Source organism: Parasteatoda tepidariorum, chromosome 10 (genome assembly GCF_043381705.1).
Source record: "Parasteatoda tepidariorum isolate YZ-2023 chromosome 10, CAS_Ptep_4.0, whole genome shotgun sequence".
Lineage (NCBI taxonomy): Eukaryota > Metazoa > Arthropoda > Arachnida > Araneae > Theridiidae > Parasteatoda > Parasteatoda tepidariorum.
Window position 1 is genome coordinate 51,808,607 of NC_092213.1, and position 18,103 is coordinate 51,826,709.

The following is an 18,103-nucleotide window of genomic DNA, read 5'->3' on the forward strand; positions in this document are numbered from 1 at the left end:
AAGTTTTTATAAATAATTTATTTTTTAAAATTAAAATCTTGAATCTTTTATTTTAAACAAAAATAACAATATGAAAACAATCATCATGAATAACAGACTTATAATTTAACAAAAAAATAAAATTAATTTCATTGAAATAATACATAAATAAAATGACTCACAAGAATAAATTAAAAAAAAAAAATTAAAAAAATGCTAAAGTTGAAACAAATGCTTTCAATGGAAAAACAATCACTTTTTTTTACACTTGCATACATGTGATTCATACTTGAACCCTCTACAGAGGCCATGAATTTTCTGCAAAATAAAACAAGTATTCCATATTATTAGATATAGAAATGATTATTAGATATATGCTATCAGATATAAAGATATATGTTATAAGATATAGATATTTGCCAGTGATTTAAAATAAGTTTTTGCTTGAAACTTTCGACCTTGTAGAAGCTTATACATAAAGGAATGTTTAGTTTTTTTTAAAGAGAAATGATCATAAGTGTAAGAATAGAGAAAGGTATTTGCACAAAAATGCAACTTTATTTTCAATTTGAATTCAGAAACTTAACATCCTGAATTATAAAAAAATAACTAACTTCTTTGATTAGAAATGAAGCAGCATTGAGAAGGCTCATTATTGGTAAAGCAACAAGTTCTATTGAGAACTTAGAAGGGTTTCACAGAATTGAGAAACTGCGAATCTAAAATAAGAGTCAACTGAATAAATGAAAGTAAATAAAAAATTAAAATCTAATAAATAGGAGAATTTTGTTGTTTAATTTTAGATATTGCCTATTTGTAAGAGTGAATGCTGTTACATAATCGAAAGTAGAAATGAAAAAGTCTAAATTGCTAGAATGTTGATTATTTGTATAGTAACAGAATAAGGCTATCTGTATGAAAATGAAGCATCATTTTCACTTGCATCTGGAAATTCATCATTTGGCACCACAGGTACTAAAACATTATCCTGAATCACAGAAAGAAACCAACGTCTTTGATTTGAAACAAAGCAGCAATGAGGAGGTTCATTATTCAACAAGCAATAAGTTCTATCAAAAACTTTCTTCTCATAGTTTAATTTTCCAGAGCTGAGAGACCAAATTCGCACAATTTTGTCTTTTCCTGGAGCACAAATAAGATCCAATTCTTCATTTAAACAAATGCTTCTTCTATACATATGTTCTTGATGTCCTTGATATTGAAAAACAGTTTTCATCATCCTTATATCTGCCTGTAATAAAATAAAGTTTTCTTAATGGTTTTAAATTTTTTTTGTTAAATGAAAATGAAGTTTTAAGCTAAAAAATATCAACCTGAGTTGATATCGAGCTGTCCACAAAATGCATTTGCTACTATAGTATTATAAAAAGAAACATTTTCCTCATCATTAAAATAATCATTATAATCCTTTTTTATGAACATTAAAAATTTTATGAACATTAGAATTTTTTAAAATTTTATCTCTACAAAATAGTTTTTTACAGAAAAATCATCAACAGATAAATATTTAGTTAAAATCACTAAAAGAAAAATATTAATCACAATTTCAATAGTGTTTCTTTTTAAACTTATACAGGGAATTAAAGAATTAATTGAGATTATACACATTGTTTGAGATAAATGAAAACAAGTCCCATAAACACATTAGAAAGGTTAAATGTTTATGATATAGCCTATAATTATAAAGAAAAAATTTAAAATACAATATTTTACTCTCTGAATAAACGTTTCATTTTTAATACAGTTTTGCAACATTTCGTGCAATTCCCTCTTCTGAATAAACATATTTAAGGATATCTCCTTAGTATTGTAAGGAGAAAAAAAATCAGATAATTTAAAGAGTAGAGTTTTAATAAGATTCCCAATGCTCATTAACATCATTAGTAATTTGCTTCAACAATTAGACAACACCAGATGATAATGATAGTGAATTTTTTGTTATAAAATATTGCAAGTTGGTACAGCTGACCAAAATGCTATAAAAAGAATAAGAAATCAGATAGAAATGACATCTTTAACTTTCCCTTTTTACTTTAAAATGTTTTCTATTTAAAATACCTATAATTAAGCTTACTATAAATACTTACTTAAAATACCGATAGTTAAACAGGGGTCTGTCCAAGCCAAATTTACTACCGTTTAGTGGTACCTTCACAAATTCAACTTTAGGAAAAACGGTAGTTTCACAAAATACTTTTTCTTAAAATTTTATTTTCGTGTCTCGTAAGAAATTATAAATTCATGTTTTAACCATATTTTTGTGTTGATTTTTTAATATGATTTTTAATTTTCACAAATTATATATAAATTTTCACAAAGTAGATACCTCTCAGAAAAACCTAGACAGACCCCCGTTGAAGTTTTGGCTAACAATACTGAGAATTTCAAACAAAAATGTTTTTTTCTTCTCATTTAAATTGCATTTTCAACTTAGGACACTGTTGCTGCTTTAATGTGTGCAAGAATAAGGCACAAATGTAAAATCAGCCCTCCTCTGTATGGTTAAAGAAAACTATTGATTTTTAAAATTTCATTTGACTCTCAACAACAATTTGTGAGTCGAGATTTACCTTGTTATAGCAGTGAGTTCCAAAAGAGTTAATTATATAATATAGTTCTCATCTATATCGAAAATAAAAAATTTTGGGACATGATTACTTGTAAGACACACATAATTAAACACAACAAAGGTAATCAAAATGTTTTCACAATTGTTAGTTTTAAAAATTACACTATTTGACAAAATTATATTTGCCGTTTTTCAATAGGCTTTTTTTAAAATCTAAATAACATACATTATGCTTGATTATCAACATATAAGAGCTTATTTGAATGCAATAAATTGCTATAATCAACAAATTAAGTTTCCTAAATGATTTGTATTTACAGTAAAATATTTTAGTATCAAACCCTTTAAGCAGTTTTCAGAAAATAAACACTTTTAGATAAAGGATTAAATGTAAATTTTCCATACACACTGTTTGATAAACACAAATCAGTGATGTTTGATTATTCAATACTTTCATTTCTCTAACATAAGGTGAAGTAGTTTTAATAGTTGTACTAAAAGTTTAATAATGTAGATAATTAGTGATTACTGATTTTTTTTAAAAATTTCTAACCTTTTTAGGAGTTTTTACATAATGAACATTTTTAAATAACAATTTCATACTTTATTTAATTTGTGATAAAATAGTTTTAGTAGTAGAGTAACAGTATAGATTGTTTGCAATCATAGATTTTTTTAAAATTTCAAACCCATTTAACAGTCTGGGGTGATTTTCGTATCCTGATCTAGGGCAGAATAATCGCCAAGGCTTGGAAACTTCCGGGCAGTGGCCCGTGAGAAACTAAAAAAAAAACATTGCAGAAAGGGACCAACTCAAAGGGTATAACTCGCAACCACCCCCAGGCAAACATCCATCTACATGGGTTTTTTTTAAAAAAATTGCAAGTTTAAAATCCATTTGGCGATTGTAGTTGGTGTGACAGATCAGGATACGGAAATATCCCCAACAGTCTTTACAAAATATAACTTTTTAGATAAAATATTAAATGCACCTTTTCTAGACACCCTGCATGATTAACACATATCAGTGATGTTTGATCATTCAATAGTTTCATTTCTCTTACATGATTTGAAGTAGTTTGAATAGTATAACGCTTTCGACATGAAGTTCCATATTCTTGCTTTATCGCACAATATCTTCTGTAGCACGCATGTTCTCTTATATCACAAATACTGACACCTTTTTTATCAGTACTTAGTAGGAGAAAATTACCATCATTACTAAATTGCAAACTTAACACATTTTCATCAATCAATACTCTCTTTTCATCCATACGAATTGTATTAAATAAATAATAACCATCCTCACATCCCAAGGCAAATTGCTGTGTAAAATTGCAGCTTGTGCAACAAAAAGCTTCACCCTGAACTCTCCATTCATAATCTAAATTTTTTCCTTCACAGTTAAAATAAGTTAAACCAGCCATCCCTTCTCTGTAAGAATTACCAGCAAATAATATGGGATTTTTTCCGCCTATATGAACATCTGTCGTATCTGTAATGATAAGACATTCCCTGAGAGTTTTTTTAGTTTTAAATGACGATATCAATGAATTACGATTTTTTGGGCCTTTAACACAGGAAGGATTATACGTAAAATGCATTACGTATATGCGGCTAATTGCTTTCGGTCGTAAGTTTGTCAGTAAAAGTCTACTATTGTAAAGACTAACTCCAATCAGATTTCCATCTGTATCAGCTCTTACATATTCAAAATGATATATTTTAAACATGTCTTCAATCGATTGAGGTTCTTGCGGTTCGTGTTTTAATTGTGAACTTACAATATTCTCTTTATAAATTTTATTTCTTATTAATCCTTGCTCACGGAGAGATATTAATTTCAAAACAGAAGGATTAAATGATTTCGAGGCCATTATTTACAACAAAAAAGTTCTTAATTTTAAAGAGTGAATTAAGTTACATGATATTTCTTAAAAATTACACTCTAACTATCATGATTGCATTACTTTTATCATAAAAAAAAAGCGCGAATGATACGAAAAACCGAAAGCGATTCATCTACCAACGTTCAATTCAGTTTGTTTTTGTTTACATGTCATATTACCTTGAAGCTTACCTTGAAGATGTTTGATATGAGAAAAATATTTTCGAGATAAAAATAAAAGAAAATGCAAATTATTTTGATAAATTTTAGTGAACGATAACTTTTAATTTCAAAGAAAGTTATTATTTTTTCTTACAAGTCATGATAAAAGTACCTATTTTTCCCTATAGATCTTGGTATATTTCCCTAATCAAGATATATGATCATTCCTATCTCCATACGGCAAAAAAAGTTCACCAATCACATTTCTCGTTGGAATGCTCTCCCTTGTAAAAAGTACCGGTTCTGTTATTTTCACTCGTAAACAAATAAATCATAAATAAATACATGTCAAATCTTAGTCATGATCAGGACGATACTCCCTGTGTACCTGCTGAATTATAAAATATTTGATTTTCATATGGTTTGGGTTGTTTTAAACTAGTTTTGTGTCGTGAGTAACTTGGAACTTAAACTGATTAAAAACTTTATTTTTTTTTCCGAATACTAGAAGTTTAATTGCGAAAGGGAAGTATTTCAGTGAAGATGATGGCCTATAAAGAAACTTTAAGTAAAGAAAGGTGAATAATTTTGTATTTATAGGATCAGCTAAACTATTTTTCTGGAATGAATTATTTGGATACTTATTATTTTTTATTCTGGATTTTATATTTAGTTAATCCACTAATTAGGCAAGTTGAAATTTTCGAGCTATGTAAAGCACTGCTCTACTAAATTTTTCTTCAAAGACTAAATATTCTTCTTAATGATCAAACTAGTATTTGATGTCTATTTATATTATTTAAAATTCTGTAGTTATTGTTGGGTTGTTTGTTTCAGGTTTTCTTTACTTTTACTGGAACCTGGGGAAATATACTTTGAAGATTATAGTTGTTTCGGTTATCCAGGAAAAACAACAGAAACTGAAGCTGTTCAAAAGTTAGTTGCTGAATTTTCAAATTGGAATATTATATAATCATTCTTACTAATTTATAACTATGTTTATCCTACATGGGAATAAAGTTTTTTATATTTCTCTTTATATTTGCAAAGGTACCTAGCTAATAATATTTTATTGTAACTATCTTTTTTAGAAATATGTAATATTGCTTTTATTAGCCTTTAGTTCTTTGAATTTTAAAATATCTCTATTATTGTTTTAGAATTAAGTAGTTTTTTGTTAATGATGTAAGCTAATCATAGTGCTGAAATGATTGTGAGTTTGAGTGAAAACTGTACTCCTTACTCTTGAAAACCTATGTGCGTTTAAGTGTCCCAATGGTATTGCTTCATCAATAGAATTTTTATTTTATTTCTTTATTAGTCTTTAGTTCTTTAAATTTTAAAATATCTCTATTATTGTTTTAGAATTAAGTAGTTTTTTGTTAATGATGTAAGCTAATCAAATAGAGCTGAAATGATTGTGAGTTTGAGTGAAAACTGTACTCCTTATTCTTGAAAACCTATGTGCGTTTAAGTGTCCCAATGCTATTGCTTCATCAATAGAATTTTTATTTTATTTTTTATTTCTTTATTAGTTTTTAGTTCTTTAAATTTTAAAATATCTCTATTATTGTTTTAGAATTAAGTAGTTTTTTATTAATGATGTAAGCAAATCAAATACTGCTGAAGTTCTTGAAAACCTTATTCCTTACTCTTGAAAACCTATTTGCGTTTCAGTGTCCCAATGGTATTGCTTCATCAATAGAATTTTTATTTTATTTTTTATACATTACACCAAAAACCTAAGGGTTTTCAATGAAAATTTTACCATTTGTGATTTTAAGTATTTTTTATTTTTTTTAAATATCATTGTGTGAGAATTATTCATGTAATTTTTTAATTATATATTAATAATTTATTTATTACTTAATAGAACACAGAAAGGAAGATTGAAAGTTTGCTCAAAATCTATCTTGTTTGACCCTAAAGATATCATGCATCCAATATTAAAGGTAAAAAATCAATTTTACATTATTCTTTTCTCTTGTAATAATAAAAGGTACTTATCAGTTTCAAAGAACTTCGATAAAGTCGTTCAACTTTTATTGATGACAGTGTTGCTTAGTTAATTTTATTTTATTTTATAACCGTCGTTGAACAGCCGACCCAATTTTTGGTTTATGACTACTAAAGTTCAACTCCATAGCCTTGTAATTTTAAACCCAATCCAGAAGTCAAGGAAGCTCCTGAATCAAGTAATGGGGGAAATTAGCCTTCGAGGAGGACTTTTTGATGGAACAAACCCACATTTGGGTTACATGGAAAGGAAAACCTCCCATGGTTAGCCTGACAGTAAGTGGACTCTAACGCATGATCCCCCATCCAGTGAGTATATTTTGCATCAGCACTGTGGTCAGTGCGAGCCGGGTGCAGAATTTGTATTGTCTAGCCACCACTGGCATTCGAACCCGGTCCACCTCATGGAAAAGCAAGCGCTCTATCCCCTGAGCCACCACAGCTTTGCTTAATTAATTGTGATAATCAGGGTTGGGTTTTTGACGTCAAAAAGTGGTTTTTGACATGACAAGGGTATAATACTGGTTTAAACCGTCAAAAATGTCAAAAACTAAAGTTTGCCAAAAAAAATATATAAACTTCAAAACTACCAACAGTTGCCATGCATTATATTGAAATTTAATTATACTATAGGTAATCAGCAGGTTTTAAAATATTTTTTAATTAAAATTAAGGTAAAATAACAGATTTAAAATCTCAGAAATTTATATTCAAATGCATGTGCAGAAAAATTTTGCACAAAAATTGTTTAAATATTTATATTTTAAAAAAAAAAAAATTTCTTTTTGATACTTAAGAAAATTAAAAGTTTATTACTATGCATTTTTGACATATAAGGAACATATAACTAATATTTATAAGGAACTTACAAGTTATGTTGTATAAATACAAACTTGATACAAGTGTATGAAAAAAAATTTTAATGTTATACCGAATATCTTTATTATCCAGTATGTTAATTTGAATTTAAAAGTAGTTATATTTGTGAATAATGATAAATATAATTCATATTGTTTATTATATTTATTTATAATTATTACACTTATCATTTTAAAACAATTTTTATCTCTTAATTTTTTTTTCTCCACTTGTATTAAGAATACAAATAATGCATATCTTGAAAGCAAGAAGTAATTATTCAACAGCTGAATATTTAGATATTCAACAAAACTATATAGTATTCAGCAAAATGAAATTCACAAGTATTTGGATAAACTAAATTTTCAGCATAGTAAATGAATAGGCTGAATATACTGTAAATCGACACTAACTACTCTGTGTATTTAACAGAAAGCACTTAAATTTGTATTGTCTTATGTTAAAAAGATTATTAAGAAGATTTAAAAGAATATTAAAAAGATTTTTCTTTAAAAGAAGATGTCTAATGTACAAAACTGCTAATGTTTATCTTTAAAAATGTCTAATTTTTAGTATAATCTATACTATACACTAAATTTGGTTATAAATAAATTTCTTAATAATATCACTGCAGATTTTCAATAACACATGAAAATGAATACATAATATTACAAAAGATGTGAGTTTTCAAAAGTACAAGATTTTGGTTACTATTCAAAATATAAGTGTTTCTTCAAAATTTTAAATTTATTTTTTCTAGAACATATTTAGAAACACTATCCTTTATAAAAAATATATAAATTTTATGTATTAATTAAATTTCACATATGAATATAGGTTTTTGACATTTTCGACATTTTTGACAGTGAGGTTTTTGACGTGACGGTTTAAACCATGGTTTAAACTGTCAAAAACTGTCACATGTCAAAAACCTGCCAACCCTGGTGATAATTGATACTTTGGTAAATGGTACCTAATATATTTGTATAGTTAGCTAATTTAGGTACCATGGTTATAGGTTTTTTAGGGCCTCTCAAAATAGATAAGTGGAAGTTTTATTAAGAAAGAAAAGATATTCTACTTGCTCCATTTTAGCCCATAGAGAATTATATGAATCCGATGTCCTTTATTTTTAATTACCTAATTCCGAGCCTGAAATTTAAATTCTTTAGAGACCTTTCTCTTTCTGAGCGAACTCAACTGTTGAAGGGCTGGAGATAAGGAGGGAAAATTTCTAAATATGATTTGATTCCTTTTTTTTTTCTTCATTTTTGCAAATAAACTGATGGTGGATATTAATTTTATTCTGTAGTTTCTTTCTGTACATATAAAATGCAAGACCATCACCCAATGAAAATATGAGTCTTAAAAGGTGTTTAGTTTTAGATTCTCTATTAATTTTTTCTGACAAAATTATATCAATTCAGTTCTGCAAACAGCAGTTTTTGAAAGGTAGTTAACTAGTATAGATATAGTTTGTTTTTAGATTTTTGATAAATATCTTTGTTTTTACGCATTTAACATTAAATATTTTTTTGGCATCATCCAAATCTGTTTTCATTCATTGAATCTGTAATAAAATAAAATTTTAAAAATTCAAAAATCTGACAAACGTGTAGTACGTAATTTAGTACATGTAGTAGTAATGTAAATTACTTACTTGAAGCCACAAGTTGCGTAACTTTATTCTTTAAAGTTTTGAGGAGAAAGCCATTGAAGTTCTAAAAATTATCAAGCTCTAATCTCCTAACCTAATGAAGAAACCCTTATATTTTTGAAAAAGGCATTGTTCCGTTGAATAATGCTTTATTATCAAAAGTTTGTTAAGTGCAAAAAAAAGTATAAAGAAAATGCAAATAAAAAATTTAACCTAAAATCCAAGATGGTAAGGATACTGAGTATTGAAATTCTTATTTTTACGAAGAAACTAAATAAATAAAAATAAATAACTTCAACGCTTAACATTATAACAATATCTCTTCATGTTATATGTCATCAAATATAATTTCTATGATAGAATGTTAAATTGCAATACACTTATCAGGTTATAAATATCTGACTAGTTTGATATATTGACAAACATCAAGTATAGCATTGCTTACTTTACTTTTTTAGCTACCTTTACGAGACTGTGTGACTATTGAAAAATGGCAAGGATCTTTGTTATCAAAGTAAGAATCCTTTAGTTTTTTTCCCCCTCTGGTTTATTGATAAGTTTAACAATTGATTTTAACATATGATTTTATAATTGTAAACAGGTATTAATTAAACTATGAAAGTATTGAATACTTTTAAACAATAATGTTATAATTTATCCATACATTTATTTAAATTATTTAAGCATTTGGTGGTTAGAATCATTATAAATCAACTTTGTTAAACAAAGATAAAAAATAAAAAAAATATTAACCTCTATGTTTGGTTACCATCTTAAGCATAAAAAGAAAATCAGAAGATTCAGCAGCTATTCAATATTACTCTTTTATTTATTTTTGTTTTTGTTTATTTAATTTTATGAAATTAATGATCAAAAATTGCAAGTATTGGCATCATTTAAGTGTTCAACCTTACATATCATTTTGTTTTGCTGCTCAAAAACTGGTAACTTGAAAACATATAGGTATGCTGAAAAATGTATGGAGGGAGAGTATGGTGATGTAAAATTTTTTTATTATTCTATAGTTAGCTCAAAATGATCAATTGTTTAACATGTACGAAAAATATACCATGGAGTCCCGCTCTAGATTGCACAGAATTGCAACTATTGCATTTTAATTTGGTCTACTGAAAAGAACATTTATGATTTGGCATAAATTGTTTTTGAAATGGCAATTTGTTTGAAAGTTATTGCAATTTTAAATGCTTTTTTCTTTAATTTTTTTTTCACTTTTTGTTTCGAACAATCTACTCTTTAGTTTAGAAATCTTAAGTTTACTACCCTTTGCTGCTGAGAATAGACGGAAAATTTATTTATCTCTCTCTCCAGATTTACTCACTTTATATGTTTTATTATTTTTTTATTCAATAGCAGAGGTCTGTTTAGAAGAAATTAGGGTCTGTTAACGGACCCTTCACAAAATATCTTTTCATAAAAACGAACCCTTCACAAAATAATTTATCTTTTAATCAGACCCTTCACAAATTTCTTTATCTTCATTATTGTTTTGTTAATCGAATAAACCATTTCCAGGGGGGTGAAAGAAAATGGATGTTAATGAATTAAGTTCTGTCTTCGGCAGACACTTCTTCCTTTATTCGTCCGAAATGAATATTCTGCTTTCAGCAGTATAGGCTAAATACCAAATATTTGTATGTTGCATCTCTAATTTAGTAGCAGCAATTGCTGTTTATTTTTGAAAATTAAATTTTTTAAAAATTATAATTTTACAGCGTTGGGCATAATCTTGTATGTCTTTACAATTTAAAAACTCATTGAAAAAGTTTTTTGCAATAACTGGACCCTATTTGCACAAATTCACAAAAGCAGGACCCTGGTTGAAAGAATGTGACTTAACTTTTATTTTATATTCACAAATTACGAGACCTTTCACAAAATGTCTGGACAGACCCCTGAATAGAAATCTGTGCTTCCATAAATGAAAAAAAAGAAAAAATATTGAAGATGAAATGTATTTATCAGAATTAAATTGATAACAATTAAATTAATAACAATTAAAATAGGTTGGTTCTTACCCCAAAGTATTGCATACATTAAATCATGACAATGAAAGAAAAGAAGGCACTCATACTCAAAAATAATGACTGTTTTGTAAATAATAAGAAACAAATTTATTCCAAACTTTAAAAATGAGAGGAGTCGCTTTTAGTATTAAAGAGTTGAATTAGCTCATTGCTAAGCCCTGGATCATCTATGATTTTATCTGAAGCTAAATGTGATGCTGGCGCAGGATCACTCCTTTCCCCTGCTTGTAATAATCCACATTTCCTGAATGAATTTTAGATTGTATCCAGAGTCAATTCATTATACGGTTGAAGAACCCACCTGCAATATACAAAATACAACCAACAAAAATATTGACATTTTAAGAAAAAAAATATAGTAGTGATCAAAATCTCCTAGTTTTATTTTTTAAAAAGATAAATGCTTTAAAAGAAACAAAATAATAAAATTTTTATTTCAATTTTAGTCTTATAAAGTTGCTAAGCCCTGGATCATATGATTTAGATTGTATTCAGTCTTGAGAAATTATTTTCATAATCCAGATTAGAGCAAAATAATCTTTTTAATGTAAAGGGCATACAAAATACCTCAGATACAAATGTGCTAATTTTAGACGAATGTTCTCTATAAGCATTTTTTGGAAACATAATCAATTTGTTTTGCTTTCCTTTGACATTCCTAATTTAGCTTTCTCTATTAATGCTGCCACTTGCTTTCTGTGATTGATTATACTACAATCGTATTAACGTTGAAAGCTAGTGGTTGTCGCATAAATGTGACTTAACTCTATATTTACTCTCTAACGTCTTTTAAAAATGCTTGTTTTGTTATACTACACTATTTAAAATTTTTATTATAAAACTATTCTGCAGCGTTAATAATATTTATTTTAGGCTTGATAAAGGAAATGTCATATATGTTGAATGTGATCAAGTAATTGAAGTTCTTGAAGGAACATTTATTGCACCATATAAATTTAAAAGAGTAAGTTTAAAATTATGTTTATCCATTAACTGATTTATTGTTAATCAAAATTTGTTAATTGCCGACCGGCCTGTGTAGGGCATAGAGTTGAAATACTGGGTAGAGAGAGTAGAATAACCCCCGACCCGTGGACAAGATAAAGTCACGTGACTGTAGCCCAAACTTGCCGTTCACTGAGACCGCTTCGATTCCCGTCCATTCGTTTAGCATTGCGATCGTCTGATGCAATTAACTGTCTGTCTTTTTAATTCAGAAATAAGAATGGTACAAAAGTCCTGAGCATTTTGCTGCACGGAGAAGTTTTCTAGGGACTGTCCGATAACTTTTTACAAGAAAGGGCGACATTTTTTTTCACTTTTTCTATTTTAAAATTGATTTTAAAATTTTTCCGATACTCAGTCATGCTCTGATAATCATGTTTTATTTGCTTTAATAATCAATTACGCTCGTTTTTGCTCACTTTTTTTGCATTTAACATAAGTTTTTATTGTTTCTTAAACTTTAAACTTATAATGTTTAAGTATATTTCAATATATATTCTATTTTTAGCTGAAATAGCTGCAAAGCTTTGTTGGCTTCCTTGGCGAGATACTTTAGCGCCAAGGAACAGTTGAGTAAACTTTCGGTTTTGTTTTAGTTCTCTTTAAATGTCGATATCATTTCTGTATATTCTGAAGATTTTGTATATCTTTACCTCTTGATTACTAAAACCCAATATTTATCTTGTTCTAAAATGTTTCCTTTAAATATATATATTTAAATAAAAAATATGGTACATAAGAAGTTGTGTTTTTTAAATTACATAGGAATGCTTAAAAACCAAATTATTTGTATATTCTTATATGTTTGATGAATAATTAAATTCTATGAAATATTTTTAGTATTTAAATATAAAATAGTGTATAGTAGTTTTAGTGTTAATTTTTAATAAAATTATATAATTCTGTTACTATACATAAAATGAATACAAATTATGTACTATTTAGAAAATAAATTAAGGTATATTTAATATAATCATTAAGTACTTGTTTATCTTCTTTTTATTTAAAAATAGTTGCTTTATTGGAAATACTTTATTTTACTAGTATATTAAAGCGTAGAATTAGTTTGATTTAGTGCAACAAATTTAGAAAACATAACATAGAAGTGGATAAGTTGTATAGGAGTAAATTAGTGCAGTAAATTAGCGCATGTTATGCATTGGTATGGAATAAACTGCTCAGACGGCCAAGGCTAACAGCTGGCTGTGGTGCAAAGATTTAGCATCGTGAACCTTTCTTGTAAAATTTCAACTGTTTTTACCTTTATCTAGATTGTATATATTTAATTTGCAGCTGGCTAAAAGATATAGTTTTAAATGCACTTACTATTTTTAAGAAAATTACATTTTTTATGGATGGGCATTGTAATTTTCTTAATGTCCATAAAATGATTATGGTTCTTTTATTTGTAAAGTAAAATATTTTTAACTGCTACTTTTTAAGATACTGGTTTTCTGTATAAAAATTATTAAATATACATTGACCTATAATAGTTGCATAAATTTACCTCATAAAAAGTTGCATAAATTGCAATTTCTATCACAAATAAAAGTAAGATATTTTAATTATAAGTTCGTCATTAGTTTCAATCTACATTTAGTACAAAGTAAAAATTCTAATTGCTTTCTCTTTTATTTAAGTATTTTTTGTTTAAATTTCGAAAGCTTTTCTACTAGTCTCTTTGTGTGTACAATTTAAACTTCCTAGTAATTTATGGAATTAGATTGTACATGAAATACAAAGTAAAATTTCTAATTAAACTCTTTTATTATTTTCTTTGATTAGTTTAATGCTTTTAATCTTATATTTTTCTCTATTCGGAGCTGAAAACTTTTATATTAGAATAAATATTTTATTTCATATTTAGACAAATTGTTGAGTATTAAGTTAAAATGCAACAGCAGTTTATTTTTGAAAATATCTATTTTAAGTGTCAGGAAAAAAAGAAGTCAAAATTCTAAATTAATAATGTAAATAATCTTTATTGTATAAATAATTTAATGTATTCAATATATAAATAAAATTCTAAACGTAATTAAATTTAATCAAAAATATGTTTTCTAACTAATCTGTTCTACTAAAAACGGGTTTTATTTTCCCCGAAGCTATTTTTCCCGAAATTTGATATTACCTCTCGAGCAGTCTCTTGGTGAGCATAAATAAAAATGATAAAAGTGTTGCAACATTAACGTTATTTCTAAGCATCGAACTTTTTTCAGACAATCTGTTTAATTTTACAATTTGTTTTATCTAACAGTGATAAAACTTTTAAAACGTAAAGATTAAATTAATTTTTTAAACGAACTTGTGTTTCATTAAAAAAGAAGGGCAACATTTTCAAATTCACATTTTAAGCCCTGGTAGATTTAAAAAAAATCCTGATTTTTGTATCGAAGTTATTATTTTTTTTAAAAAAAATAACAATAGTTATTACAATATATATTAGTAATTTTTTTTTTAAAATAGGTCTTTGCAATAAAAACATTTAAAAAAAAATTTCTGAATATAGTAATAAATATAAGTGATGCAGAATATCGTTTTTTATTTTTATATAATGAATAAATTTTAAGGAATAGTGTTAAGGGTACAGACGAGAACTACTGAATTTTTTTAAATAAAGGCAGTACTTTAATTAAAAATTATTTGTTAAGAGAAAAAAAACTCCTCATGTTTTAAAAACCCATTTAATAATATTAAAGAAATATGATTAACGAAAATATTTTTTTTCTCTCTTTCAAATGCTCCGATTATTTGCGCATCGGTAATATCGAAATAAAGCTGTTTAAAAACTTAGTGCGCCAACATTTGTGATACTGCGCCAAGTATTGCACTCTTTCCATCACGTGATTGTAACTCTTTGCTTGCTATCTGTGGCGTGTCTTTTCGGAAGGAATAAAGCGGACTTGGTTCCTCTACCTACTATATCAACTCTATGGTGTAGGGGGCAGGGAACTGTCCTTGCATCAGAAAGGTTCTGTGTTCGAATCCCGGGCAAGGCATGGATGTTCTTTTCTTATCTGTCCTCACTGTGGGAGCGACGTTAGCCTACCTAATATGGTGCCCCTGAAAGAGAGGCCAACAAAATCGCCCTGTATATCCCTGAATTGACGGATGTTAACACAGGTGGGCATTGCAGAAAGAAAAAAAATTTTAATTTCAAAAAAAAATTTCCTTTGCTTTTATTGTGTAGTCGAAGATGTTTTTTATTCAATGAAAAAGTAAAATGTGGTAGTTTGCTAGTATTTTTAATAAAACATTAGAATTGGTATGGTAAACCATGAATGGTCACCATATATGGTATAGAACCATATTTGTCATTATGGTAAACTTAATTGCTGTAATGTTTATTAACAGGGTTGCCACTCCACAGGGAGAACAGAGAAAACCTGGAAAATACAGGGGATTTAAAAATCACCTTAAATAACAGGGAAAATGCAGGGAATTTTGATTTTTTCTTTACGAACTGGGAAAATACAGAGAATTTTGTTTCTTATTTTTGTCTTTTGAAAAAGGGTGGCCACTCAAAGCATAATTTATGGGATTTTTAACCATGATATTTCAGTTATACTAAACTATTTTATTTATTAATGCATTATTTAAATATGCTCAGCTATTATTCCAGCAATTAAAACTAATAAATATAGTTAGTCCAATATAGCTTACACAAGAACACAGTAATTGTTGTTTCCTCTTAATATATTATGTATAATATGTACAGGGAAAACACAGGGAATTTTTTTTCCAGATTTGCGTGGCAACCCTGATTAATATTTTTTTTCCACCTAAAGCAATAATTAATGGATTTTGACTTTTTTGTTGAATGTACTTCGTTTAAGTCCCTTCCTTATTATTCTATAATTAAAAAATTGGTAAAATATAGAATTCACATAATATCTATATTAAAAATACGCTCCTGCAATCGACAGTAGTTACCCAGGGGAGACATAATGGTGAAAGTTCCGCATTGCAAGACCAACAGCAATGTGATCAGTTTTGAGTACAGGACATCTTTTTTACCATGTTAAGCTGGTACTCATCAACCTGAAGTTGAAAAAATCTAGGACTTTTTAAAATAGTGCCATCATTTTACATTGTGCCAGGCTAATTAGAAAAGAATAATCAAGTTTTTTGTTGTTGTCAAGATTGGCTACTTAGACCATTCAATTAGATTAGGCAGATTTTAAGATCACTGTAAAGAGTTCACTTACGCATAGACTAATTAGAGAGTATATCATTCAATAAGTCCAATTTATTTCATGCCACCTGCAATAAGCCGTACACAACAGCATGATTAGGCTCATTCCAAACAAGCCTAAGCAAATTCAGGTTCATTGAGTAATACTTGTCATAAATTCAAATTTAGCTTAAAGTCATATGGATATTTAAATAGTTACTCAAAGTAATATATAACAAAATAGCAAAAGTTTCAAAATATAAATAAAACATTTTGTCAAAAATTTGTTCTAAAAAATGTATTTTTTTTAAACGTAAGCAATAAAATTATTTAATATTACAAAGGTCTTATTCAATTAGCAAGGAATATAAAAATAGACTTAATATTTAATTTAAAATGTTCTATTGAAACAAGTTTGAATCATAAAATAATTAAAATGAAATATGCCAAAATAACCCTTAGTACAATATTTAGATGACTTATTAATTTTCCGAAGAAATTCTTCTATTGCCATTAAATACTTTTTTTTTTTTGATGTTTCTAATAAAATATTATTTAAAGAACTTATAATTCATAATTAGTTTTTTTTTCAGTTTATATTTCTTTTTTAATATAAATATTTTTTTATATGACTTTATGATCATCCTCTATTTTTTCCCTTAGGAAAGAAACACCTTTTTATTTGCACTTCTGTATGGAACTGCTAATGCTTGTTTAGCACAGATTTCACAAGTTAGTAAGCATTTATAATTTATACTATTTTATCTAATAAATGTTAACCATTTTCCGATTTTCTAGTTTTTCTCTCACTATATATATATATATATNTATATATATATATATGTATGCCTCATACGAGTCTTTCTATATTAAATCATAAGCTTAAAATATATTTCTCTTATTAATTTTAAGACATCAAAATCGTTCTTGCACAAAGAGCCATAAAAAGTCAAGATGCCATTTGGAACATATCAAAATCTCTAAATTTTCCCATTTGAATGACGTTTGATGAAATTAAGGATATTCTTGCAACCAATTCCCTTTCAAGATCGCTGTTTAAGTAGTGGGAGCTATCAAAAAAACAACCTCTGCTTGAAAGTATTTTGCTTTTTATAAATTGATTTAAAATCTACTTTTTTGGAAACTATTATCAAAATTTCCTAAATTTAAGCTTCAACTTCAGTCTTACGTTATTTTATCCAGAACCAGCGTGCTTGAGTTTAATATTTATATTTTAAATATAAAATTTTTTACTTTCACCATAATTTTGCTCTTAATTTATTAAAACTTTTTTATGTGGATAAAATTTCTTTAGAAAATTTTAGTTTAACTTACAATGATTTTTTTCAGCTAAAAAGAGCATCCATGCTAGCAAGTGCTGAACAAGCTTCAATGGTAATGACTATATGTTTTTCTACTATATGCTTTTTTATTATTTTATCTTACAATATGCTTTTTTGCAACAAAATATGTCAAAATAATTTATAAAATCCTTATTATAGGCCTAATATATCCTTTTTAGTCTTTTTATTAAAATTATAAAAAAAAACTCTTTTTTGGCAAAAATTACTTTTTTTAATTGTTTTTAACAAGAAAGATACTATCCAGAGCTTGCTTAGAATAATAGAATCCCTTATCATAAAATATTTAGTAGCTTTCAAATTTCTTTGGGTACTTAGTAACAGATTTTATATAAATCTTCCTCTTCAGTAAAGGACTATCTTTTTTC

The 18,103-nt window shown here is 27.1% G+C and overlaps 2 protein-coding genes across 3 annotated transcripts in view; one reads left to right on the top strand and one right to left on the bottom strand.

Annotated features, from left to right (window-relative positions):
• On the bottom strand, positions 1 to 4,606 carry LOC107441154 (uncharacterized). The gene is made up of 2 exons (XM_016054307.4): positions 3,562 to 4,606; positions 1 to 1,231 (listed from the first exon to the last, which is right to left on the bottom strand). The coding sequence occupies exons 1-2, from the start codon at positions 4,444 to 4,446 to the stop codon at positions 887 to 889; spliced, it is 1,230 nt and encodes a 409-aa protein (XP_015909793.1). The 5' UTR covers positions 4,447 to 4,606; the 3' UTR covers positions 1 to 886.
• Positions 4,607 to 4,858: 252 nt separating this feature from the next.
• Positions 4,859 to 18,103, top strand: part of LOC107441153 (protein FAN) — a 38,862-nt gene continuing 25,617 nt past the window's right edge. The window contains exons 1-7 of one of the 2 annotated variants that reach the window (XM_043039703.2): positions 4,859 to 5,197; positions 5,457 to 5,555; positions 6,493 to 6,571; positions 9,609 to 9,664; positions 12,069 to 12,159; positions 17,038 to 17,106; positions 17,725 to 17,769. In XM_043039703.2, coding sequence (XP_042895637.1) covers positions 5,163 to 5,197; positions 5,457 to 5,555; positions 6,493 to 6,571; positions 9,609 to 9,664; positions 12,069 to 12,159; positions 17,038 to 17,106; positions 17,725 to 17,769 — 474 coding nt within the window. In that variant the 5' untranslated portion in view covers positions 4,859 to 5,162. The remainder of the gene's footprint in view (positions 5,198 to 5,456; positions 5,556 to 6,492; positions 6,572 to 9,608; positions 9,665 to 12,068; positions 12,160 to 17,037; positions 17,107 to 17,724; positions 17,770 to 18,103) is intronic. The other variant, XR_011638109.1, reaches the window with a different exon arrangement.